The sequence below is a fragment of the Balaenoptera acutorostrata genome, chromosome 14 (genome assembly GCF_949987535.1).
Source record: "Balaenoptera acutorostrata chromosome 14, mBalAcu1.1, whole genome shotgun sequence".
Taxonomy (NCBI): domain Eukaryota; kingdom Metazoa; phylum Chordata; class Mammalia; order Artiodactyla; family Balaenopteridae; genus Balaenoptera; species Balaenoptera acutorostrata.
Window position 1 is genome coordinate 14341445 of NC_080077.1, and position 27464 is coordinate 14368908.

Consider the following 27464-nt stretch of genomic DNA (forward strand, 5'->3'; position numbering starts at 1 on the left):
AGGAGATTGGTCACATTTTAGTTGCCTGAGATGTAGAGTTGACACCGTCATCTTTAACGTGCTCCAATGCATTAGTGTCAACTTTGGCATTTATGGGAATTGCCCTCTCTTTTTCAGTTTATTTACTTGGAACTTCATAGTATGTATATTTGTCATCAGGTTAAAAAAGCCACTGAAATGATTAATAAGCTGCAAGATAAATTACCGGGAAGTTCAGCAGAGAAAGCCTCCAAAGCAGAACTCTTAACTCTTCTTGAATATCATGACACATTCATTCTGGAGCTGGAACAGCAACAGTCGGGCTTACGGATGCTGGAGCAGCAAGCACTGAGCATGCTCCGGGATGGGGCCACGCCGTCCCCTGGAGAAGAGCCACCCACTGTGCAGGAAATCACGGCAATGCAGGACCGGTGCCTGAAGTAACTATACACCTGCTCTCATTCTCTGTTTCTAAACTTGGCCATGACCCAAAGGGACAAATGTGGTATTAAGAGTCTGGGGGTGCTCCCCCCAGACCACCTTAAAAATGTGGGGCTCTGTTCCTGTCATCCTTGCTATCTAGTACATATCTAGTCGTATTTAGAAATACAGTAACGAACCAGATGCAATCTCTGCCTTCAGGTAGTTTACAGTCAAGCAGCAGAGGTAGACAACTAAAGATGCCTTTTAGGTGGAGCGTGGGAGGGGCACTAAGGGAAATCAAAGCAGAGGCAACTAATCTAGGAGAGGAGTCAAGGAAGGCTTCTCTTCAGAACGGGTATGTAAGCTAAAGACTAAGCAGGCTTGAGCCAGCCAGTGAGGTGGAAGGAGAGTTCTGCAAACAGGGGAATAGCGAGTAAGAAAGCGTGGAAGGAAGCATGTCACCTCAGGGAACTCTTGGGTGATGGGGCGATTCATGAGACGTAAAGCTTAAAAGGTAAACAGTTGGGGACTTCCCTGGTGGCGCAGTGGTTAAGAATCCTCCTGCCAATGCAGGGGACACGGGTTCGAGCCCTGGTCCAGGAAGATCCCACATGCCACGGAGCAACTAAGCCCGTGAGCCACAACTACTGAGCCCACGTGCCACAACTACTGAAGCCTGTGTGCCTAGAGCCCATGCTCCGCAACAAGAGAAGCCACCACAATGAACATCCCGCGCACCACAACGAAGAGTACCCCCCACTCGCTGCAACTAGAGAAAGCCCGTGCAGCAACAAAGACCCAAATGCAGCCAAGAAAATAAATAAATAAATAAATAAATAAATAAATTTATTTTTTTAAAAAAAAGGTAAAACAGTTGGGAGCTGTTGAGTACTTGGTTTCGATAAATCTTGATAACTCATTGGCTAAACTGGATGACACATAGATTAGAGCAAGGATGATACCAAAGTCCAGGTTAATAATAGTCATTTACTGATAGTGAACTTAGAGAAAGTTAATCTTTTATTTATTTATTTATTTATTTTTGGCTGTGTTGGGTCTTCATTGCTACACACAGGTTTTCTCTAGTTGTGGAGAGTGGGGGGCCACTCTTCGTTGCGGTGTGCTTCTCTTGTTGTGGCTCACGGGCTCAGTAGTTGTGGCGCACGGGCTTAGTTTTTCCGCGGCATGTGGGATCTTCCCGGACCAGGGTTTGAACCTGTGTCCCCTGCATTGGCAGGTGGATTCTTAACCATTGCATCACCAGAGAAGTCCCAAAAGTTAATCTTAATGATATGTAACCAGCCTGATTCACTTATGGGGCCAGAGAGGAAACGTCACTATGTAATTTAACTCCTGTATTAACTACTATTACTCATACATATCCTACATTCACCCCATCACTTGTAGATGAGTTCAGGATAATCCAACTCCACTTATTTAAATTTTTTAACCAAATTTATGTCAATTCAAATAAAGACTTACAATTTGGATGTTGAACATTATTAATCATAAAATTTCCAAAGTTTGAGTCTTTATTTAAAGACTAGTTTCTAATAGTCACAGATATTCCAGTTACACATTACTTTTAAAGGCTGATGATTCTGCACCATAAGTAGATTTTCAAGGAGGAAATAAATAATCAAACAATCTCCAGGTTACTCTCGACAAGAAAGTGAATTGCAGTTTAGTGGCATGAGAGTATGTCAGCTCTCAGTTTTCCAAGGGTAAATCATTCACTTCACATGATGTATTTTCTTCTGTTATACTTGAAGTAAACTTAAATGTTACTGAAAATTATCTGGCAGTTTGGGGGAAGTGTCTTTACTTGGAAAAAAGATAGGCGGCTTCACTTTTTTAATGTCTGTTTTTGACAATTTGATGTCATGTATTGGGGGGATTCCTTTCGTTTCAGTCCACATCTGCTTTCTCCCTTTATTGTTTCTAAAGCATACAGGAGAAAGTGAAGAAGAATGGAAAGATGGTAAGGCAGGAGCTGAAGGAGCGAGAAGTGGTGGAGACCCAAATCAATTCAGTAAAATCTTGGGTTCAGGAAACGAAGGAGTATTTGGGGAATCCAACAATAGAAATAGATGCTCAACTTGAAGAACTTAAGGTACAAAACTCATTCCCTAGACCCATCATGTTAAAAAATTGTCCTGCTTTTAATCAAATGTATCTGTTTATATTCAATGAAATAATTGAATTAAAAATTTTTAGAAATGTTTTCTATAATAGACTTTTAGTATTATTTCATTGGGCTTTCTTTTGTTCTGTATAAAGTGGACATGCTTCTTATTGAGACTAAAGAAAATTTTGCTTTTTGTAAATGTGTTTCTCTAATTCCACACTTAATCATATTTTGAGGAACAATGCATAGCCTTGTCTCTGTACCCATAAAAATTAATTTCCTTATCAGGCTCCCAGAAATTTCTTATGTTGATCTTTTCTTCAGATTCTCCTAACAGAAGCCACAAATCACCGACAGAACGTTGAGAAAATGGCTGAAGAACAGAAGAATAAGTATCTTGGTCTATATACTATATTACCTTCTGAACTCTCTCTTCAGCTAGCTGAAGTGGCCTTGGACCTAGGAACTATCCATGATCAGGTAAACCTGTGGTCAAGAAAGAGTACTTTTCCACTCTTTTATAGGTTCAGTACTCTTGTATGAGAGGTCGTGATTTTCACAATGCTGTCTTCATGGAAACAGAGTTAAAAAAAAAATCAGTATAAAATAATAATATTAAATTAGAGGTCTTATTCATAGGCAAGAAGCATATGAGAAGATATTAGATGTGAACAATACTGTCAAACATTAAAGATAATTTATCTGCTTCCAAAAGGAAATTACTCAAAGGAACAAAGATACAGTTCATGTATTCAACAAATATTTATTGAGTATCCAGAGTCTGCCAGGCACTCTTCTTTTGTTGTTTCAGTTCAGCAAGATGTAGTAGGTGAAGATATTTGAAAAAAGGGAAAATCAGAGTTAAAAAAATAAGGTAAAACCAGGAATGAGGTTTCTACCCCAAATGCATGCTAAAGGGTCCTGTATTGTGTCTAGAGGAAGTCCTATCAGTCTAACTCTAACTTCCAAATAACTAAGGAAAGGAATGTGTATAAATTTTAAAATAAATCTTTTTTTTTTTTTTTTAATTTAACAGATTGCTACATAGCCATTCATAGTACTGAATCAGAGGGATATTTCTATCTTAACTCCTCGTAAAGAACATACACTTTCATGTAGGGAAAATAGCTTCAGTAGCATTTGTATGGAAACATAATGGGTTTTAGGACCTTCTTGGTGGCCTAACACTAAAGCAGTTTAGTTAAAACTGGTCTACAGAAGATAAAGGGAGGATAATTCTAAACTACTACATGAAATGGAAAGTAGTATTGCATTGTAGAAACTATGAAACTATAAAATTCATGTAAGTGTGCTGTACCTTTTAGACTCTCCAGTGTATGAGGCAGTGTTTAAAAATTTTCATCAAAGTCTAATTCTACTGCATCATACTATTGACCTAAACTAAAATATTATTTTCTATTTTAAGTATTAAAATATTAATTTTAATACTAATATTTTACAGTATTACTTATTTGGTTTTTCTTCTTAGACATTGGAAGGTCTTTTGGGAAGGATGACTTAGCGAGTTCAGATCTTAAAAAAAGAAGTTCAAATTTCAGGGTTTTTTCCCTCTGGATAAATTTCCCTATAATAGAGTTATTCACATGCATTCCATTTACGTTAGCGCTCAACTCAAAATAATGAAGTCAAAAAAAGTACTCTTTTAATGGTGTATTTCCTCACTACTAAGGAGATTTGATTTGCTATTTTTATATATTACAAAATGATCAGCACAATAAATCTAGTTAGCATTCAAAGCCATACATAGTTATAAAAGTTTTTTTTCTTGTGATGAAAACTTTTAACAAGTACTCTCTTAGCAACCTTCAAGTATGCAATATAAGATTGTTAACTATAGTCACCATGCCATACATTACATTTGCATCACTTAAAGAGGTTTTTTTAAGGCCTTTCATTTATACAAAGAAAATATTTCTTTACCATCTTCCCTTCAACATTTTATTATAAGCAAAATATGAATGTTATCATATCAAATCAAAACCATTAGAAACTTGTAAATATTAACTGTGATTTTTCATTTTCCTTTCCATTGGACATGTTCTGTGCTTTTTTGTTATACAGAGGTTATTGGAAGTTAGAAAAAGAGTTAACAGATCATTAACAGCTACTTATGAAAAGGTGCATGGACACAAATCTGTGTGCCTCCAATTATCTGGAATCGTCTTCCATTTTATGAAGAAAAAGGCTTAGAAGAGTTTGTATGTTTAGGGTCACAAAGTCAGTAAGTGGAGAAGATAGAATTCAAACTCAGCTATCTGCACTGCTTCCTGTAAACATCTGATGAGTGAATCACTGTACATGCATTGCTTGTTCCTTTGCTGAAATAGCAGCAGAAAGAGGTGCAGTTAATACGTAAAATGGCGGGAAGTAAGGCTGCAAGGAAAGCCATGAGAACTTGTAATTGCACGTGCTGGCTTGTTGAGGCACTTTGATGCCAAAGCAGTGTTGATGACCTAAAGTGCCTCTTGGCAATATCTGAAGATGGAGATATATATTAGTATTAATTGTCCAATTTTTACCGTGGTTGATTTTGCTGTTTTCATTGATTATTTAGATCCAGGACAAAATAAAAGAAGTTGAACAGAGCAAGGCCATGAGTCAGGAATTCAGCCAGCAAATTCAGAAGATAGCCAAAGATCTCACAACTATTCTAACCAAGCTGAGAGCAAAGACAGATAATTTAGTTCAAGCTAAAACTGACCAAAAGGTAAGGAAGGAGAAGTGGAAATACAAGGGGTGCTATTGAATGAATTAAATATTTTGAGTGCATTAGTTTATTTTGAAGATACAGAAAAAAAAAAAAAAAAGCTTCCTTGATTAGCAGGCTTCATGAAAGCCAGAGAGTAAAGGCAGGCAGTAAAGAAATTTTGTAAATACAATAATATAGAGCTACTTATATCGTATAATTTATTATCACAGTTAAACTGTATTCATAAATATACATGCATATGTAGTGTCAAAGGACTAAATGATGGTTTAGGATTACAAGTATATAAATTTCAAAATGAAGGATGTTCTTGGTAGTTAAATCCCTGTTTGCCAATGAGTAAAGTGACTAATCCTTTTTGGGTGGGACAGAAGGAAAATTTTAGCTCTCTCAGCCTCGTAGGAAATAAACACCAGGGTTACAAAACATCCTGCTCTGCCTTTTCAACTGAAGAAACAGAAATGAACTGATCATAGTTGAATTATTCTTATATATTTGGCTTTTACAAAAATCATTTAAAATATAATCCTTCTGATTCTGGAAAATCTGGAGAAATTTATTATCTATAGTCTAACGTTCTTTCCTTTTGATGACCATCCAGGTGCTAGGAAAGGAATTGGATGTCTGTAACTTAAAATTAATGGACCTAGATGAAGCAGTACAAAAATTCTCGGAACAGAATGGCCAACTGGGTAAACCACTGGCCAAGAAGATAGGAAAACTGACTGAACTTCACCAACAGGCCATTAGACAGGCCGATAACCGGCTCTCTAAGCTCAGCCAGGTAAGTTTTCCCAGCCGGTAATCAACATTCTCTAAAGCCAAAATTCAATTTTCTATTTTTTGCTTTTAAAAATAAGTGAAAAGATAATATGGACAATGATGAGAGTAATTTAAGTGTAATTTAAGTGTAGCTTATTTCATACCATGCCTGTATTCCTAAGATTTACATGTAAACCTGACTTTATTTTATGTCAAACCATATTATAAATTGATTGACAAAGGTGTTCATATAAATGGACTTTTTATAAATAAGTAAATATATATATATGTATGTTTGCCTTTACTTAATTGGTTCAGGTCACACATCATCATAATTTTTGAGCATAGACTGAACTTTTGCAAATTGATTATGTTTTTTTCTGCAATCAGGGATGAGTTAAATCAGGATTTGTAACCAATAAATTATAATGTTGAAACCTATAATCCCCACCTACCACCTCCTTACTCAGTGAGGGTAGAGTAGGAAAGGAGGGAGAGAGAAGAGCTAGATAGAGGAATAAGAGATAAGAATGGAGAATTTTTTTAAAAGATTATTCAAGCATAGTAAGAACTTGGACTTTATCCTAAAGTCACTGGGAAGTCCTTAATAGATGTTCAATAAGGAAATAATTTTTCATGTTACCTTTAGATATCACAGATATCATAATGATCAATTCGTAGGATTATTGTATCCAAAGAGAGATCGAAGACTGATTTCTATCTCACGAAGCAGAGTTTACATTTGTTATCTGAATGTTAATGATTTTTCAGGCAGCATCCCATTTAGAAGAATACAGTGAAATGCTGGAGTCAATTCTGAAGTGGATTGAGAAAGCTAAAGTCTCAGTACATGGAAAGATTGCATGGAATTCTGCAAGCCAACTTCGGGAACAATACATTTCACATCAGGTAACTTTGGGAAAATAGTTTTCAAAGAGTAACTAAGAGAGTACTTTGATTTAACTGGCTAGGCTGACAGGACCATGATGTAAAATTATTGTAGGTGCCAGGAAAAAAGAAAGGTAAGGTAGCCCTAACAACTTGTCCAGGGGATTGAAAGAAAGTAGCTACCCATGAGATTTCATAAGACCGTATATATAAATAAATATCCTCCTCTGTCTCCCCTAGACTTTCCATTTCCCAAGACCAAAAATAATCATCCAGATAGGACTCTTCTTTTTTTTTTTTTGAAGCTTCTTTGAAATAATTGTATGCAGGGATATGGTGGGAAACTCTTCCCCAGGAAGAGCTGTAGGGACAGGTGGAAAGATTATAGCCTCCAGACTCAGACTGATGGGGGAACCAAGTTCTGCCATTTAGAGCTGTGTAATTTGGAGGGAACTACTTTGCCTCTCAGAATTCAGTCTTATCATCAATAAGATGGAGATGTAAATGATATTCATACTGCAGAGTTATCATGAGGAGCAAATGGTTTAACGTATGTGCCATCATCAAGCACAGTCCCTGGCACATGGGTCCTCAGTCAGAGCCTCAATCTCATGCCTCTTCCTTCCAGCCCTTCTGCCTGGTCACAGTGGGCTGGCCTCCCGCAGGAAGTAGGGGTCAGCTGGGAATGAGTCCACACCGCATGGGGGCCGCATTACTTCATTTCCTCTGAAGTTTTCTCTCAACCATATCATCCAGGAAATTATTTCATCCCTTTATAATTTAGGCTTGAATTAGATACAGATATCTAATAGCCAGTTATCTTGCAATCGAATACAAAATGGTCTTTATTTAAGTTACATGAGTATCCTCAAGTATTTTAGATTTTCTCTCTTTTATTCTGATTTATGTATATTCATGTCTTTTAAATGCATCCCCTTTTCCATTCCAGTTGACAGGGTTCTAGATCAAAGCCTCATTTTCTCCTTCTTGGAATGCTTTAACAGGCTCCTAATTGGTTTCCCTGTATTTATCTTTCTTCTCTAATCAATCCTGCACACTCCTCTCAAGAAATCTTTCTGAAACAACTACAGGAGTTGTTCTGCCTGACGTTATGCATTATACATTAACAGACAAGACTTAAGTTACAATTGGTTGTAAACAATGAAAAAATATTCATTAGAAATCTAGAAATGCAAATTTAAAAGAGAGAGCGCATTTTAATTATCAAGTTAACAGTATTTTTAAAAGCTCATATTTAAAGAAGTGAGAGCTCTCCAACACTGCTGGTAACTTGGTTAAATCTCTTTGAAAAACAATTGGAAAATGTATCATGATCATCAAAACATTACTACTCTGTAATCCAAAATGTAGGAAATATTTTATATGAGTATTAATGACTATACTGGAATTTTAAAGAAAACTTAAATGTCAAATAAGTTTTCTGAGTAAATTTTTGGATTTCATAAAATATAATGTAGTCTTTAAAATGACCAAGAAGGTAGTTTTTGGTTTTTTTTTTTTTTTTTTTTTTTTAAATAGCTCCTGCTCTCATTCATTTATGTATTCAATAATCATTTATAGAATGCTTTCCAAAGCTAGGAATTTTGTTAGGCATTTGAAACACAAAGGATAGTCCCTGCCTCTGCCCCAGGGAGTTGATAATTAAAGGGAGAAAGGAGATAGAAAGACAGATCTAGACAACTACAATACAGTGTGATAAGTGCAGGGATTGAGAGCCCAAGATGCTGAAGGAACTCATGGGCGGGTACCCAACCCAGACTGCCCAGGATTTGAGAAGATTAAGGAAGGAAAAGGTGATTCTGAGCTGAATCCTGAAAGACACACAGCCTACTTGTCGAGGAGTTTTAGACAAAACCACATGTTGAAATCTCGGCAGTAGGAGTGAGGGGTGCTGTAGCTGGTGCACTGGCGAGGAGGTCTGCAGAGAGCTGGAAAGAGAGAGAAGACAAAGACAGATCATGGAAGCCTGTTAAGAACTTGGCCTTTCTCCTGAAGTCACTCTAAGCCTTGGACAGATATTCTGCAGGCAAGTGACAAGCTCAGACTTAACAGTTTAAGAAAGATGACTTAGAAGCCTGTGGAAAACAGATGGATGAAGGTAAGAGAACTAGAAGGTGGTTTCAGTATTCCAGTAGACAATGACAAGGCCTCTCTTTGGAGGCTGAGAGAGGACAAAAATCAAGGGGTGTTACCCAGCAAGAACTCTGGATTTGGAGGCTATTGGGTGTGGCTGAAAGAGAGGGAGGAGCCACGGATGGTTCCCAGGTTGTTTTGATTTGGGCAGTTCATCGGGTTGAGTGCATTGAGGGACACAGGAGGACAGATGTCAGGTATTGGTGGTGACCTCACACAGACGTTCAGGAGAAAACTCAGCCTGTTACACACTGTTCTGGGGAGTTCTCCCATGCCTGAAAACTGCCTGACTTTATCCAAAAACAACGCACAGAGAGAAAATGCATGTGTTCTAATATCAGGTGAAAAAGAAGGAACATTGTAGGTATGTTATGATCTCAATTACCTAAAATTATACCCAAACTGAACAGCAGTTATTGCTTAAAGTTGTCTCTGGGATATGGGATTATGGACTATTTTATCTTCTTTATTTTTCAATATTTTCTAAGCTTTATAATATACATTATAATATATATAATGTATAATGTTATATAATATATACGTAATATATGTATATGACATTTATTGTGAGAAAAAAGATGTACTTTATTTTTTAAAATAAGAATCTATTGCCTAAGAGTAATGTCCCATCTCCCATTTCTCCTCTTTACACATCACACACCCCAGGAACTGCACATTTTGTGCTCACTCACCGATGTGCCTTTGCTTATTATTCTGTCCCCTCAGCATAAAATGTCTTTCCTTTTCCTCCCCATCTGTCAATACAAACATTCTTCTGACTCGGCTCAGATGTGACTCTCCGAGGAAGCCTTCTCTCAACCCTCCTGCAAGTAGTAGCACATCTCATTTCTGGCATCCTTAACCCTTTCTTCTTTCACTCCACTCATAAAATGCATATTTTGTGCTTATTATTCTGTTTATGTTGTTATTAGTCCCAAGAGATGATACTATCTTGAATGGCAAGGGCTTTGTTTTATCCCAAGTTGTTTCTACCTCTTTGTCTCACTTAAAGCCAGTGTTTGTGATGCTCTTGTCTTGTTTTCATTTCTTAGATCCATATATGCTTAGGTCTTAGATACAGAATATGAGACCTGAAAAGCATCTCTGTAGTTTGAATATGAGAAAAGGGGGGCCAGTGACCTGATGAAGATACCCAATGCGTCAGAGCGTCACCACTGCTGGAAATACTCACGTCCTGACCCTCACCAGGGAGCCTCTTGGGGTGGCAGATGGAACACTAGCCTTATGGTCCAACACAGGTGGCCTCAACAGATTGTTTACAGCTCCTGAAATTTGATTTCTTTTTGAAAAGGGGGTAACAGGAAGTGGGGAGCAGGCACAGGGCTGTGAAGGTTAAACACAGTAAGACACACGACCTACACAGTGTGCATGGGAAATGTGAATTACGTCTCCTTACTCCCTCCCCAGTCTGATGGTCTTTACACCACACCGTATTGATTACCCATACCTCTCTGCCTACCTGTCAATGTCCTGAACATTGATAATTCACTCTAGACCATGCTAGAAGAATCTGAAGAGATTTACAACAATCTGGAAGTGATGACTGAGAAATTACAGTACCTCGATAGTGTGTACCATACGGAAAAAATGTCTCAGCAAGTAGCAGACCTGGGACGGGAGACTGAGGAGCTGCGGCAGATGATCAGAATTCATTTGCAGAATCTCCACGATGCTGCCAAGGTAAAACATAAAAATGTTTTTTAAAAAAAGTAATTTAAGTGGAAAAGTCTATCATTAAAATAACAATCGTGGTTGTATAGCAAACGTAGAGTGCTTACCTCTGATGAGCCTTCTTGACTGTGATGGTTATGGTTGGGTGTCTGATGCACAGTGACGCCGAACAACACCTAAACATGGGAGTTAGGAGCAGAGAAAGATTTGGGCCATGCAAGGAGACGGGTGGCTCATGCCCCGCAAAACCCCAAACTTCCTGCAGGGTTTCAGCAAAGCATTTTTAAAGGCCTGGAGAGGGAGAGGGGCGTCACAGGGAATGTGATCAGCTTGTGCACAGTTCTCTGACTGGTTGATGGCGAGGTAACAGGGAGGTGACACAGGGCTTAACAGCATCAGTCCTTAAGCTCCAGGAGGCCTGGGGCTGTGAGCTCATGGTCAGCAAGTAGTTAACATCTGCCATCTGGTGGGGGCTTTTCAGCTCCGTTAAACAGCTCAGGAAATGTGCATGAGATACTGTTATCTGGGTACTTCAGAGAGGAGCTCAAGCAGAGGGTATTGGGGAGGGGGTCTGCCCCAGAAGGCCCTATAGGGTCCTGCCTGGTTACATGATGCTATTCTCCACCTATGACTTTGGACTTCAAGTGCTTATATATCGACATTCACATCGCTCTTACTCTGCAGGATATGAAAAAATTTGAAACAGAGCTCAGAAACTTACAAGTTGCTTTGGAGCAAGCCCAGACAACACTGACTTCTCCAGAAGTTGGACGTCTTAGTCTCAAGGAGCAACTCTCTCACCGACAGGCAAGCAAAAATAATTCAGGGGAAATGGGTAGGGAGCTATATTTTTGAAAAAGAAAGGATAGTTCGGAAAAGTAATTTCTAAACTCTGTTATAGTCTGAGCACTGTATGCATGATTTAAAAAAATTCCTGGGAAAATTTGTATAACTTGGGACAGAGCTGTAATTTAGTAAATGTCTCTTGCTGATGAAATACACCATTAAAACATATAAAATTTTAAAATATTTCAGAATATACATTTTAAATGGAAAACGTATATTTTATATATACATATATTTTATGTAAATAAATAAATTTATATCAAATTTGTATAAGATATAAAATTTTAAAAATGAAATATGAACGCGTACTTTCAGCATTTGCTGTCTGAGATGGAGTCACTCAAGCCAAAAGTCCACGCGGTGCAGATAAGCCAGAGCGCGCTCCGGATCCCCGAGGACGTTGTCACCAGCTTGCCGCTGTGCCACGCAGCTCTGCGCCTGCAGGAGGGGGCCAGCCGGCTCCAGCACACGGCCATCCAGCAGTGCAACATCATGCAGGCACGTGCAGCGGGGCCAGCCGGCGTCTGCAGGCGGTCCCCACGCCACCCGCAAAGCAGCAGCAGATGAGTCATGGGCTGCTTTTCTTAGCATTTACGTGGGCTCAGCCATCAAAACACATCCAGAGTGTTAACTCTGACAGCTTGTTGTGGTTATATAAAATAAGGACATGAGATGCTATCATTTGGATCGTCCACAAAAGCCTGGGGAAAGCTCTATTAAAAATATCCTTGGGTGAAAACTATCTTTTAGCAATTATTTTTTTTATAAAGAACAACTTATGAAGGTTAATTTTTATATTCAATCATAGATTTTTATCTCATTGTTCATCTGAAAATCATCTAGAACTTTGTAATAAGACTTTACTGTTAGGGTATATTACAGAATTTTTTTTTTTTTTTTATATTTCAGCTTATTGATGCATTTTATTGCCTGAGAAGTACATCCAACTATAACTCTTAGTCTCTTCCCCTAATAAGAGAACAATTATTTACTAGGAAGAAATGACTCTATTTATCTCTTATCTACTTTCAACTAATATTTCACCTACTTTATCTAAAAATTGTATACATGTCCTCTCATTAAACCACTAATGGTCTATTTGGTCAACTCTACTGGCATTGTCTTGTAATTTGTTAGACAGTAAATTCCTGAGGGGAGAAGTCATGCTTCATTCATTTTTATATCCCCTATTCCAGCACTTAGCTGAGTGCCTTACATATATATTTAGTATTTCTTTCATGGAACAATGAAGTAACCATGCTTTTCATACTGCTTTCTACCATGTTCTAGACCATGACATTGCCGTCTTTAGGACAATAAGGAGAAGAAAGAGGATCTAGCCACTTAACTATTTTCAGTCCATCAGTAATCTTGCCAAAATGTTTTAGAGAGAAGGCTCTGAAATATCTGAGTAGAGCTGAGGATTTGAATCATCTAGGAATTTTCCCCATCATTTCTTTTGTTCCCTTGACACATGGGTAAATAGGAGTTAGCACCAGAGTTTGGCAGATAGCAGCACAGAAGCACTTACACAGTTATTGACATAGACAGATAATTGTCTTTTTTTTTTTTTCTTTCAAAGGAGGCTGTGGTGCAATATGAACAATACGAGCAAGAAATGCAGCACCTCCAGGAGCTCATAGAAGGAGCTCACAGAGAGATTGAGGATAAACCTGTGGCCACCAGCAACATCCAGGAGCTGCAAGCCCAGATTTCCCGGCACGAGGTATGACAAGCTAAGTTCAAGGGCAGGACACTGGCTTGGTGAGAATATGTGATTGGTTTCCAGCAGATGAAAGAGAAAGGTCTTCCCTGTCCAGGGCATAATGTGTTGGGTTCTTGGAGAGCCTCTTTGACTCTCTTTACATTTTGAGGGCTATTTTTGCTGATACTTTCCAAGACCCAGTAGCATGAGTCTTCCCCTTGATTGCAAAACCTCTTGACCCGACATTCATGACATATCTCCAGCACGACCCACCGACTGCCTCCTGCAGAATTCTCACAGTTCATACACCAAAACACACTGTACTCCCTGTCTTTACAGACTGCAAGGAACAGCAGTGCTCAAAGCCTTGCTGCTTTGATGGTCCTCTTTTAAAAGAAGGGGTGTTTCTTGTTAAAAAGAAAATCATTTGCTCTTTCACGTATAGGTCACTTCACCTCCTTTTACCGGAATCAGAGAATGACTCGTGTTGTTTGTTTTGTGGGTTTCCAGATTATGGCTGTTAGCATCTTCCCCATTTTCAAATGCACCTCCTTCTTTGTACCTTTGGAATCATTATGACCTTAGGACTTGGACACCCCTTGTGCAGACCTGGTCTCAGAGATCATACAAGGAGCTTGAGTGTTCCAGCTCCTTGACACTTAGCAGTGAATTTCCTTTCCTGACCTGTCAAACCCTATATAGATCACATTTACTCTTTCCTTGGGGGCTGGCTCCCAGCATCATGAATTTTGGAAAGTGACTATGGGCTGGGGTGGGGTGTGTCTCGTTTCTCTGTGCCAAGGATAGACATTCAGTTTTTCCTTCCATCTGCTCTATTTTAACTTCATTGTCATAAGGACAACAATTTTTCCAAACCAAATATCATAGTAAGATTCTCGAAAGATTCAACTGTCACTTTTTTTTTTTAAATTTTTATTTTATATTGGAGCATAGTTGATTAACAATGTTGTGTTAGTCTCAGGTGTAAGGTTGGAAAGTCTCACTTCCCCCCTTTCCAAATGCAGTTCTCTAGTTTCTTGTCACAGCCAGTGAGCGCATCCAACACTTAACAGTTGTATATGATTTACAAGTAATGTAAATGAATACCCCACCTACATTTACTTCTACACCATAGATAATCATCTGTGTTAACTATTCATTTCTCTTCTGCCACTGTTTAAATGAAAAGATGTTTTGCAACTATTTGAAACACTGTTTATATGTCATACATTAGACTGTATAATACAAATTTATTTTGAAACTACTTTTAATCCCATTTTGTAAGACCCAGAATTTTGTTGTAACAGCTTTTCAGTCACAGCACAGAAAATATGTTTTAAAAAAATCTATCTGGAATAACAATAATTATCATTGCTGCTGTGGGTTTTTTTGTTTGTTTTTTAAAACAATTCACAAAGTTTTTAGATTATCTTTTACAACAACCCTATGAGGTAAGAATTTTTTTGTGTGTATCATCTCCATTTTACCCATAAGAAAGAAAACCCTGATTTTTTAGAATGACCTCCTGATCTTCCAGATCTAGTAACTGATAGAAACCAGATTCTAATCTAGTACCTTTGGGGACTTCTCTGGCGGTTCAGTGGTTAAGACTCTGAGCTTCCACTGCAGGGGGCATGGGTTCGATCCCTGGTCAGGGAAGTAAGATCGCACATAAAAGAAAAGAATGATGGTCCAGGAGAATAAATGACTTGCCCAAGATCATTACAGAGCCGGCTCTCAGCAGAGTCAGCTGTAGACTGTCCTCTGGCTGCTATTCAGTGATCTGTTCATTTTGTCACATTTTCTCCTCCCAGTTCTAAACATTAGTGTAGATGTGTTAGTTTTGTCATGTGATTTAGATTCCATTTTCATATTTAAAATGACGTAGTCCTGTGTGAGGCTCATTGTATGTGTAAAACAAACACAGGAAGGAAAGTGCTGCATGGGGAAAGCCTGATTCATAACATAGAATTTGGGAAGAATGTTTTTTCCTGTATTTTCTGTCTGCTTTTAATGGAATTTAATCTTGAGGTGAGGCTAGTTTCCATATGGATAACTTAAACTCATAAAGATAATGGATCATTTGTTCATTTCTAAGGAATTCACATTTTTTTCTTGTAATTTTTCAAATGTTGCATTTAATTTGAAAAAACTTATCCTGTCGCTTTTAAATGATAGGAGAGAATACTCAGAGCTCTTTGCTTTCCACCTGACACAGAAGGCCTGCTCCTTCCTGTACCTGAAATTCCCACCTGTACACTCATCCTCTGTAATCATTTCCAGAAATACTCAGTAAAAACTAAGAATACATATGCTTCCTGAGACTGGGGAACACATTAACCCCCTTTTGATTTAGCTCCATTTTGATTTAGCGAATTTGACCACTAAGCCGCAAAGTTCATGGGATATAAGCAGGTTTATTCTTACAGAAGAAAGTTCTCGAGAGATGTTTCTCCAAGGGAATCACATGGACTAACCATAAAATGCAGATTCTCATAAGCCTAGTAAATCAAAAACTTTTGAAGCCTAGACCAGTATTGCATTTCTAACAAACAACTCAGATGAGTTTTTTTTGTTTTTTTTTAATATATTGCTACTAGTGTTTTATTTATTTTTAAATATTTTTGGCTGTGCCGAGCAGCATGTGGGATCTTAGTTCCCCGACCAGGGATTGAACCTGCGTCCCCTGCATTGGAAGCACGAAGTCTTAACCACCGGACTGCCAGGGAAGTCCTCTAGATGAGTTTTATATACAATAACTTGAGAACGTCGATTTAGGAAATGGGCGTTTGCTGTCAGCGTGCTGGGCAGGGTAGTGCAGTGGGGCCGTGACCGTCCACGTGGGCACGAAGCGTGGAAGGACTAAGACTAACTCCCCTTCACACAGAGTCTTCAAGTCTGCCAGATGGGGCAAGCCATGGCAAGGAGGCTAAGTGATTTGTCCTATGAAAACAGAGAATTCAAGGAGTCCGGTGGGCTGGTAGATGACTTCCATGTGTACACGTTTACCAATTATTATAGAGTACTGATGTGTTAGGCACTAGACCAGATGTGGTAAATAGCTATTTAATCACTATTGTAAAAATCCTATTAGGTTTAACTAAGTAAGTTTCTGTAACCCTGAAAGGTAAAGAAGTGATGATTTCTCCTTTTAAATCCTTGCTTAAAAAAATTCCTGTACTTTTGTACTAGAAAGAAGACAGGATGCTGGCTGAGTTCTGCTGGACTGTTTTCCCTTCCACCCACGCAGTCAGTTTTGGTTGGGAGGGGAGAAACAAAATGACAACAATAGCAAAATGGTGTGTGTGTACATATACACATACACATGTACATACACATACATGTATCACTTTGCTATTGTCATTTTGTTTGTTTCTGAACTTCAGGTTCAAAGCTCTAGTTTGAGTGTGGATACACACACTATCATTTTAAAGACTCACAAAATGTGTTCTGTACAAACGCTAAATGACAGCTTTTCAGGTGAAGGAGCCAAATAAAAGGAATAGAAAAAAATAGTGGTTTTGTACTTTTAGGGTTAATGTTTTACATGAATGTAATAAAAAAGAATGAATGTTTAAATCTTCATTTTTTAACTTATGTATGCATCTTTTAAGCAAGAAAGTATAAATTTAACATTTTAGAGTTCCCATTTTAGGTTATTATTTTAGGATTCTAATATTTTAATATATTAGATTTTTTAAGAGCTATGTGCTGTTCAGAATATATTTTCAATTAGCTCTTTGTAAAAGTTTTAAAACTTCTATCTCTCAAAACAATTTTTTTCAACAACAAATAAATTTAAAAGCCATTAAAATTGAACCACACTTCAAGTTCAAAGCTCTAGTTTGAGGCATCAGAAGCATTTGAGGCATGATGGAGTACATGAGGGAAAATTTCATGAATGTACAAAATTGTATTTGGGGTGTAATCTGCATTAAAAAATAAGGGTTTCCTAAGTGGTATTCACCTTATCTGCAAAAATGCAACTCCCCGGGGTCACAGGAATTCAGGAGCAGTTTACTTTGTGACGCGTCTGTCACAAATGACTGCTCTGTTTGACATATTCCGGAGGGTAAGAGCTGAGCATTGCGTTTTTGGCAGTGTTAGTCATCACATGACCTAATTTGCCTGGCATGAACCATCTGGCAATTTCAGATTCCTTAGGCATTTTAAAGAAAGTTGCCAGGGCTTAACTTCCCATAAATTCCGATCCGGCCCGGAGCGTCTCTCGGGATCAGAATCCCCGGGCGCCTGCCGTCGTCTCTGCCGCCGCGCCCCGCAGCACCCCTTCCGGCCCCGCCGCGCCGTGGTCTGGCTCGGGGAGCGCGGCAGGCAGGCTCGGCGCTCGCACCGTCCACATCCTGCCTCCCCGCCGCTCCGTCTGGCGCAGCCCTGAGATTTCATTGGCCAGCCCCGGAGGAAGATGAACGCTACTAGTTCTGTTTCCTTCTGCTGCTGCTGCTGTGACACCCGGGGCGCGGGGGGGCGGAAATGTTTCCTCAGGAGCTGGCTCAGAAAATCAAGGGCTACCAGGAGCAGATCGCTTCTTTGAACTCCAAGTGCAAGATGCTGACCGTGAAAGCCAAGCACGCCACCATGCTGCTGACGGTGACCGAAGTGGAGGGGCTGGCGGAGGGGATGGAGGACCTGGACGGGGAGCTCCTCCCCGCGACCTCGGCCCACCCCTCTGTGGTCATGGTAAGTAAGGGTCAAGGCCAGTTAGCTGGGTGCCAGCTCGCTCTCTTCTGACTGTCTCCTGCCTAGTGGCTCTGGGCTCTTCTCCGGTGGCTTGGTTTAGGGATCAGTGCTGGGTCTTGCAGATTAGAACTGAGGAACAGTCCCCTTAACTCTCTGACTACCTTTGGGCCAAGGCCAATCTTTGACACTGTAAACAGTGACAGTTGAAATGAAGCTATTTGTTTGAGACTCCTGAATTAACGTGCTGAAGGTTGGCCCTGCATTTGTTAATAATTTAGCAATAATACTCAGAAGCTCTGAGCTTCAAAACAATTCCTTTGCACAGTTTTCTAGTTTTCTGGGGGATGGGAGAATCATGCTACATATATGTTTTGTGTGTTTTTCCAGCTGAAGCACTGGCTGACTAGGTATGTTTGTGTATTCTGTTGTGTAAATGTTTAATAAATTATAGAAGGAAAGCTATTATTAGACAAATAAGAAAATACAAAATCCAAAGTTTACCTTTGGATTAAAATAAGTTCCATTAATTTCTCTCTGCAACATTATTTCCTCATAACTTTGCATCTAAACTGCGTTAATTAGTTTGATAACGCAGTGTTTTTCAGTGCTGTATATTTTCCACACATAATGTGCTGTGCTTTGGGTAGTGTATAACCATACCTGGACTCTTTTGGCAATATATTACTCCGGGTGCATTTACCTTGCTAGAATATTTGGAATTTGAAATATCCACAAGACCAAGCTTTATTTCATAGACCCTTCTCTCATTTGTATGATTCATGATTTTAATTTCTAAAGATATAATCAATCAAGAAAAGGAAAATAAATTAAAGAGATATTTCATCAACAAGAACACTCTATAATGTGACGTGCATCCCTTACCCCTGTTTGTCTTAACAAATGGTCCCTAGGAGCATATTCACGTGAGGACAAAATTTTCAAATAGTAACACAGAATTTGTATGTAAATTTGGGTCTCAGTAATTCTAACTTTTGTTGTATAGTTATCTCTATTTTGGCCTGTGCCTGACCAGGTCTTTTGTTAACATAGCTAACCAATTTTCATGTCCTTTGGGCAACATTTTATGTGACAGATGACTGCAGGTCGCTGTCACACTTTGCTGTCACCGGTCACTGAGGAGTCTGGGGAGGAGGGAACCAACAGTGAGATTTCCTCTCCACCTGCCTGTCGCTCCCCTTCACCTGTGGCTAATACAGATGCTTCCATTAACCAGGTACCGCCCCCTTGGCATTCCTCCAGCTAAGATCTCTGACCGGATGCAGGACTCCATTCTCTGTCCTTATGAGATTATGGGTATGAATCGTAGACTTTGAGAAACACACTGTTAGGTGTGATAGTTGCACATACTGTGATTGTCATGTGAGACCGATACTGGCTTAACCCACCGTCTCCTCTCCCAGGCTACTGAAATGAGATGAGCAAAAATTAGGTCACAGAAATGATAGCTGGAGAAGGGCCTGTTTTAAGGCATTATGGCTTTAGTTTCTAACAGCTGTCTGTAATGGAGTACTGCATCCTAACAGAAAATGAAATGTTTGTGTCACTGTTGTAAAATAACATGATTCTATTGCTGTTTTAACATTTTCACTGAACATAGTTTTGACACTTAACCAGCTCAGATTTTGAAGATGGAAAATTTATGTTCACTGTATCAGACTTTCTTTATTTGCTAATTGCCAACAAATTTAAAGGCTGTCAGTGTATATTTTGGAGTGCCTAAGTAGATTTGCATTTTGAGTTTTCTTACTTATCTTTCAATAATCTTAAATTTTATTTTTTATAAAATGGGGACCATAGCTTGCTGTTATGAGGTGTCTTTTTTGTGTACACTATATTAAATATAGATTATACTAAATTAAATATGTCAAAAGTTTTCATGAAAAATATTGGATAGAGATCAAAAAGATGCTTTTACAATAATCAAAATTGTTTTAATGTGTGTTATAATAATGTGTGTTAAAATAATAACCAAAATTGTTTTAATGTGCGTTAAAATAATACTTTCCTTTTTTTTCCTTTAGCCAAAAAACTAAAAAAATATTTTAATTACCGTATCATGAAATTACTAGTGTTCAAAGGAGTTAAAATTTATTATCAAGGGAGAAGCATTGAACATTGCAAGTGTTCTATAAGCTATATTACAAATCAATCATATTATTTTTATTTTAAAGCAAAAGCATTCAAAATAGGATTTCTGTGATAAAAAGAACCTACCTCCCCCCAAAAAGGGAAAATGAAACGATGAAACCTTTAGATAAGACAGTTCTGTTGGAGGGAATTCCCTGGTCAGGCAACTAAGATCCTGCAAGCTGTGTGGCACGGCCGGAAAAAAAAAGACAATTCTCTTGGTAAAAATCTATGTAGCTTTAGGGAACATATCAATTCATGCATTCATCAGATACATTGTGAGCACCTGCTGGGCCTAAAACCTTGTGCTGGGTCCCAGAGGTGTAACAAAGGTGGAGACAGCAGTGGCCCTTGCCCTCAAGCACCTTGTAATCTAGAGAAAAAGTGGCCATAAGATGAAGAATAACAAAAGTGATGAGAGGAAATTAAAAAAAAAAAAAGAAGTTCACAGTGTTCTGGAGGATTTGGAAAACAGTTCTCCAAATTCTGATTTTAAAATATGAATTACTCATTCTTTGATGATGTGTTCTTCCCTGTGGTCACAGATGTCGTTAGAATCATAGAAATATGGCTAGAGTCAGCTTTTTATTGTGTAAGAAAAATGTATCCTATATAATGTGCTTAATGTTCTTAACATTTTCAAACTGAACAATGAACACGGACCTTTGGACTAACACTTGGGAAGAATATCCCCTTCCTAAAATTATAAGTCTCAGTGCTGCATCTTATGAAGTGTCTTTCCATGTACATGTGAAAGTATTCTGTAAATGGTAAAATATGCAAACGTTTTTATTATGATTACTGTAACTGTCCAGCTCAATCAAATCCCAAAATTATGAGCAAAATTGTGCTTTGTCTTAATCCCGTTTTGACACTCTGCCCATATCAACATCAATTTAAATCACATTATTAACCTAACATACTTACATATGGAACTGCAAATTAGGGGGAAAAAAATCTTCATTTAGTTCATGTCAGGCAGCTATACTCGCAGGAAGCTGTTGGAAAGCAAAAATATAATGCTTGGTGTTAGACAAGTTGACCCCATCGTTCCAGCCACATGTTACGCTTGTCCAGTGATGTAAGACAGAGGAAAATGAACAAATACTGCAACATGGCCAGTGATGCCTGGATCTACAAAATTTTCTCTTGAAACTGAGAACATTTAGAATTCCCATAAGTTCCAGTTTGCAGGCTCAAAACACTGTACAGAATGTGCACAGCTGTTTCAAGGAACAGCCAAATATAACGGCTTCATAAAGTCGCAGCTGTTAAAAAAAGGCTCTGTGCTTGCTGCTTCTGTAAGTAGATCTCCATTATATAACTGACTGATCCCCTGCAGTCAGTGTGTTCTCTCTCTGACAGTAGTTACTAGCTGAAATGTGATAACAGTTTAGTTTACTTGAGGGTAGAAATAACGAGGCAGCCGCAGAACTTGCTGCAGGCTTCTTGATCTTATTAAAAGCAAGCCAAGACTTGGGCTCCTCCTCGAAAGAGCTGAGGGCAGTAGAAGTTTGATGAGAGCGGTAGTGTAATGGGTAGAACCCCCGGTTCCAGGTTAAAAAGCTCAGAATGGGTCCCAGCTCTTCCTCTAAGCTGAATGTACCCGGAAAGTCCCTCATTTGTAATGGGAAGCAATGCTACTTAATTCACAACATGGTGAAAGTTAATTTTGAAAGTACATTTTAGACTGGAAAACGCTAATCAAATTGTAGCAGTGGTTTTCCAAATTTAATTCCTTGGGAATCTGCTGGATAATAACTCCCATAACATAGACACATAACCAACAAGGGACATATTTCTAAGGGTGATTCTTCACTATGCCAAATATTGCCCTTATTTAGTAGTTACTTATAGGACTGATTGATTTATTTTATTGACTCTATGTATTCCTCAAATAGATGCAAATTATTAATCTACAAAAGGTGATATATTTTCAAATTATTTTAGGAAACCAAGGGTTGTCTTTCCTGTCTAATAGACCTGAGACACACACATACAAGCCAGAAAACAGATTTTTTTTCTGACAAATTTATTTTATTCTTTTGGGGAACCTTTATTTATTATAGAGTATTTAATTTAAATTTTTTACATTAAAGGACGTTTTGCTTTTCCTCGTAAACAGTAATGGTACTACCTTCCATGTATACAAAACAATAGAGTTTACAAAAGTGCTTTTACATATACCATTTTTTATGAATGTATATACTTGCCTGTTATTTGCCAAATACTCCATGATACGCTCAGGATCAAAGACACTTCCACAGATTTTAAGGAACTCATAGTCTGTGTGAGAGCAGGCAAATGATGACCGTGGAGTGGGACAAGTGCTATGACAGTGGGAAGCACAGTGTTGAGGAAGGACACAGAGTAAGTACCTAAACAAGGCTGGAGTTCAGTGGGTCAAGGATGTCCCCCTTTTGTTTTAAAGCAGGGGAAGGTAGGTACAGTTGGAGAGCACTAGAGTGATGTGAAGTTTTTCAGGCAGAAGGAAGCACATGTAGGAAGTTTTTCAGGCAGCAGGAAGGAAAATGGCCCATCAGGGCAACTGTAAATAGTATCAGTATGATCGGAGAAACATAGATTTGGAGGAGGAGGTGGGAGGAGAAATGAAACTGAGAAGGTTACAGGAAACACACCCTGATGGACCTTGAATGCCACACAGAGGAATTTGAACTTTGTCCAGAAGCTAATCCTTAACCACTGAAGGAGTTTAACTAGAAGCTCTGCCCAGAAGTGACTTTTAGAACAGGTCATTCTGGATCAATGTGGACAGGAGAACGGAGATAGACAAATCCAGAGCCCAGGAAGCTAGTGAGGGACAGAAGTTGCACACTCTGATGTCTGGTCCAGACCGGTGATGTAAATGAGAGAAACAGCGCAGGGGCCGTGGGCACCTGGACAGCACCTCCCCGCATGAACGAGGCAGCCTCTCCTCCGTTAGAATTACTGTAGCTGCCTGGACACAGAGTCCTGTCTTACCTACCTTCTGGTTTGCAAGAGAAGCCATGAATCGGGATTCTTATGAAAGCTCCCTATCTGGATGAAGAGAAATTTTACACAATTTAAAACACTGTATAAACCAAGCTAAATGTATGCAGGCTAGAGGCAACCTGCAGGCTGCCAGTTTGCAACCTGAGAATTAGGAAGTTGTTGGTGTAACGTGAGCTTGAACCAGTGTTTTGGCAATGGTATAGAACTTCATCCTTACATAAGCAGGGGCGGTAAGGGAAAGAAGAAATAGAGAATAAATCCCAAGTAAGGTGATTAGAAGTTCCATTCACTGAAAGATGGATAATACTTCCTCATTTTTCCTAAATCCATTTCTCATCCTAGATGTGGGTTTTTTTTGTTGTTTTTTTTTTTAAGTATTGAGTTTGAAGAGACTGTGGGATAAACTTGTACAACAGGATGTGTGAGTCTGGGGCTTATAAATACAGCAATATTTAAGAATGAGGGCAAAAAACAAACTACAAAAGAGAAAGATTGAATGACTAGAGAGCTGGGAGGAGAACAGAGATGAAAAGGAAAGTGTTTCCAAAAAGGGATGGTCAGTGGTATTGAATGCTAGAGAGAGACCAAGCAAGAGAAGATCCGAAAAATAATCATTTTATATCATGGAAAACAGCCACCGCTGACTGTGGCCAGAGCATTTTCAGTGGAGTCGCTAGACTCGAAGCCCAATTGGCTACTTAGAAGTGGACTGAGGGTGAGAAAGTGAACATATTAAGTGTAAACTACCATTTTCAGAAACTGGATTATGAAGCCAAAGGGAGAGGGAAGAAATGATGATTCCGCATGTATTTGTGTATGATAAGCCATCACATATTGATCTGTAGAACTTTCCAATATGTGCTATCCTGCAAGAAAAAAATCAGAAAAGAGTGTGTGTAGGTGTTTTCAGATGGAAAAAAATGTGGCTTTATTTACATGCTGAGGAGAGAGACAGTGAAGAGGGAGTAGGTATTAATGGACCAAGACCCTTGCAAAAGCGAATGTGGCTGAGGTTGTGGGAGTAGGTAGGAGGGTCCTCTTTAATCAAGAGGACCAGGAGGAGCGAGATAGAGATGAGTCTGAATATAGACAGGCTTGAAAATTTGAGAACTTGCAGGAGTATCTCCTCAAGGGCTTTGATCGTGTGTGTGCGTACTGGAAAGAAAAGTTGCATTGAGTCATGGTTGGGGTTTTCCAAGTGGCTGAAGCAGAGGTTCAAGGGGCAAAGGAAACACAGCAGTTGGCAAGAGAAGGGTTTACATAACTTAAACACAGTCAGAAATACACTTGGGGTGAATCCATTCAGTGATGACAGCCTATCATGTTCAAGGAGTGGAAGTGGGTGAGGATGAATGGATATAAGCCTGTCAAGGACTTGAAAATACCAAGAGAATCTACTCAAGATGAGTGACAGGGTTAGGAATGAAAAGGAACCAGTCTCCATGCTTCAACGTCATCAATAAATGCTGGGGACTTACCTAGAAGCCTCAGCAACAGCAACAAAATGGGTAGAAGGTCTCATGGCCACTCAAACATCACTGTATTTAATTCTCAAAACCACCCAGTGTTATGCAGATGAGGGAACCCATGCATGAGATGTGAGTGACTTGCTCCAATTCTGTAGCTACTTGGGAGGAGAATTTCACCTGGGGTCTCAGGTGTCCTGATGCCTCTAGTGGCAGACTCCTGTCTGAACTCATTCTGTTGTACTCCACCACCCTGCTCCTGCCCTGGTACAGACCCCTAAGACACCAGGCTCCTTCCTGCTGTTTCCTTGGTTTCCCAGGTGTCTGGGGCTTTCGTCAATACTTTTTACCAAGACGTTATTATCAGTAAGGCTCAGGTTTTTGATCTTAAACAGTGCAACTGCAAAAGTAGTGAACTTTATTATAGCAGTTTCCAGAATATAAACATTACGTCCCAGTTCAATTTCTATAAATATACAGATAAACAACCATGAAAACAATTAAAAACACATGAATTATGTATCGAGATAGTAATGTCATTATCAATACTAATAAAATATGTAATATTACTTATTATCCAAGAAATAAGAAAATTCAAAAGCTTCATTTTTCAGCATTCACTTTATTTCTTGTGTACTTCCAGGAATCGAATAGAAGAAAACCTCTCTATTATTTGTTTCTTAGAGTAGTTTTAACCTCCCTATTACATTTTCCCTTCTTAATATTAACATATTTAAATTAATTACTGTGAATAATGAACTCACAAATATTAAAGATCTGGCTATATCTGAAAAAAGACTTTCTATAGACTTACATGTATTTAAATCAAGGGTTTTAAAAAATTATTCAAAACTTTGATCAACACATTAAGCAACATTTTAGGAAGTAGATCATTTAGATTCTCCCTTTTTGCTGGTTAATCAGTCTCTAAATATGTATACCACTTAAACATGTATTCCACATTGTGGAAAAACCCGAACGAACTTTTTGGCCAACCTGATATTTCCATTTTACCAAATATAAAATAGGAATGAGTTTTGGCAACTTGAACTATTGGTAAATTTTTTTTTTACCAATTCTAAAAAATTCTAAAGCAACTCCAGTGTGCTTTGATATGACCTTCTTGTCACAGGAGTTTACTAACTTTGATAGTTGGTAGCCCCCAGGGATGGATGTGAATCCTAAACCTTTCCTCCACATGACAAGCAGTACCCAGGGCATCATGACCTAAACCTTGTTTTCCTCTTGAATCCAACACTGTGCTTTGCACCCATAGGACATCGCTTATTACCAAGCCTTGTCTGCTGAGACATTGCAGACGGACGCCTCCAGGATTTCCCCCAGCACTCTGCCACCCCAGGAGCTCTGTGACCCAAGACTGGAGCCATCTGCTACTGCTAAACTGGATGATTTACAGCGCTCTTGGGAAACCTTAAAGAATGTGGTAAGTCTTCAAAATGTGGAATTGTTTAGCCCACCAAACACTGATTACCTTAGCGATTGTCTTATGAAATAAATGCATAATGTTTACACATCCCGTATACAGTTGAAGACCCTTTGTTGGGTCACAGAGGTAAAGCAGTGAGGAAAGAAATGTCGTAATCTAGAAGATAAGGGGCTGGGGAATATTTGGTAATATCCCTTTTCTTCTTTAGATCAGCGAAAAGCAGCGCACACTCTACGAAGCATTGGAACGCCAGCAGAAGTACCAGGACTCCCTTCAGTCCGTCTCCACGAAAATGGAGGCCATCGAGATGAAACTCGGTGAAAGTCCGGAGCATGGCAGGAGTACCGAGAGCCAGATGGCCGAACACCAGGTAAGAATAGCGATGACTTCAGTTTCCTGCATGATCAAATAGGTGCACTCTTACTTATGACTGGCCGGCCAAGCATGGGTATAAGACAGCAGGCTGACACGTTTTACTGTATCACTTGTTACAGAGTAAACAAGATCCCAAGTGGTGGTGGTTTCCATCACTGCTTCAGGGAGGGGTCTAAGAGGGAAAGAAGGAAATTCAGACCTTGATGTTGCTTTTTTACTTTTGTTACACAAACTGCATTTCCTTATAGTTGCCACATTATTTTTATTTTGTTTTGAACCATTGTTGTAAGAATAAAGTGTACCCCACGTCCACCTTCTCGGGGTATTGTTGTTTGAAGAAACTTAGCCAGTGTGTGCCCAGCACCTCCCCGTTATCACTGAAGAGAATAACTCTCAGACTCCAGTAGGCAAAGAAGCAGCTGAAGAATAAGGGGTTCCAACTTGTAATCTTGTGGTTTTCCCAGACTTGAATCATTTTTTAAAAGGGACACTGGACAGTGCTTCAGCTTTAGGTGAGAAACAGAGATGATTACATTAACCTAACTCAGACAGATAGTGTTAAAAATGCATCAACTTAAAATGCACGCTAAGAAACTGCAGAGCTTAAATCTGGTTACTGCTTTAGCAACATTATCGGGTGTACTCTTAATGCATAATCAGGTGTAACTGGGTCTGGGCACTGAGGCGTGCAGTCACCTAAATATTCAGTCACCGTGGTACAGGAAAACGCTTCTGCGGCCAGAACTCAGGAGCATGTGACAACCCTATCAAAGGCAGAGGAAAAGAAAGATATTTTTAAATGCAAATTAAGAGCTATAAAAGCATGATGCAATTATGTAGTTATCAAATACTGGGTAATTTACCCGCTTTAAGAGTGAAACTCTGTACTTTATCTTTCTTCTACTTAACATCTCTGTAGTTTTGGAACACAGGATAACCTTGGAATACATTGCTTGTTCGTATGTGCAGTCTAAGATAAAATTGTACTATTTTACAATAAAGGACCTTGCAGTATAACACAAAAATGAGAA

General features: G+C 39.0%; 1 protein-coding gene across 14 annotated transcripts in view; it reads left to right on the forward strand.

Annotated features, from left to right (window-relative positions):
• SYNE1 (spectrin repeat containing nuclear envelope protein 1) overlaps positions 1 to 27464 on the forward strand; it is a 463872-nt gene that overhangs the window by 277044 nt on the left and 159364 nt on the right. For 13 of the 14 annotated variants that reach the window (XM_057527516.1, XM_057527518.1, XM_057527519.1 and 10 more), the window contains 14 exons: positions 160 to 419; positions 2350 to 2515; positions 2855 to 3010; positions 5106 to 5258; positions 5860 to 6042; positions 6792 to 6929; positions 10578 to 10763; positions 11439 to 11561; positions 11916 to 12098; positions 13183 to 13326; positions 17809 to 18003; positions 19097 to 19237; positions 25888 to 26055; positions 26267 to 26428. In XM_057527516.1, coding sequence (XP_057383499.1) covers positions 160 to 419; positions 2350 to 2515; positions 2855 to 3010; positions 5106 to 5258; positions 5860 to 6042; positions 6792 to 6929; positions 10578 to 10763; positions 11439 to 11561; positions 11916 to 12098; positions 13183 to 13326; positions 17809 to 18003; positions 19097 to 19237; positions 25888 to 26055; positions 26267 to 26428 — 2358 coding nt within the window. The remainder of the gene's footprint in view (positions 1 to 159; positions 420 to 2349; positions 2516 to 2854; positions 3011 to 5105; positions 5259 to 5859; positions 6043 to 6791; positions 6930 to 10577; positions 10764 to 11438; positions 11562 to 11915; positions 12099 to 13182; positions 13327 to 17808; positions 18004 to 19096; positions 19238 to 25887; positions 26056 to 26266; positions 26429 to 27464) is intronic. The other variant, XM_057527515.1, reaches the window with a different exon arrangement.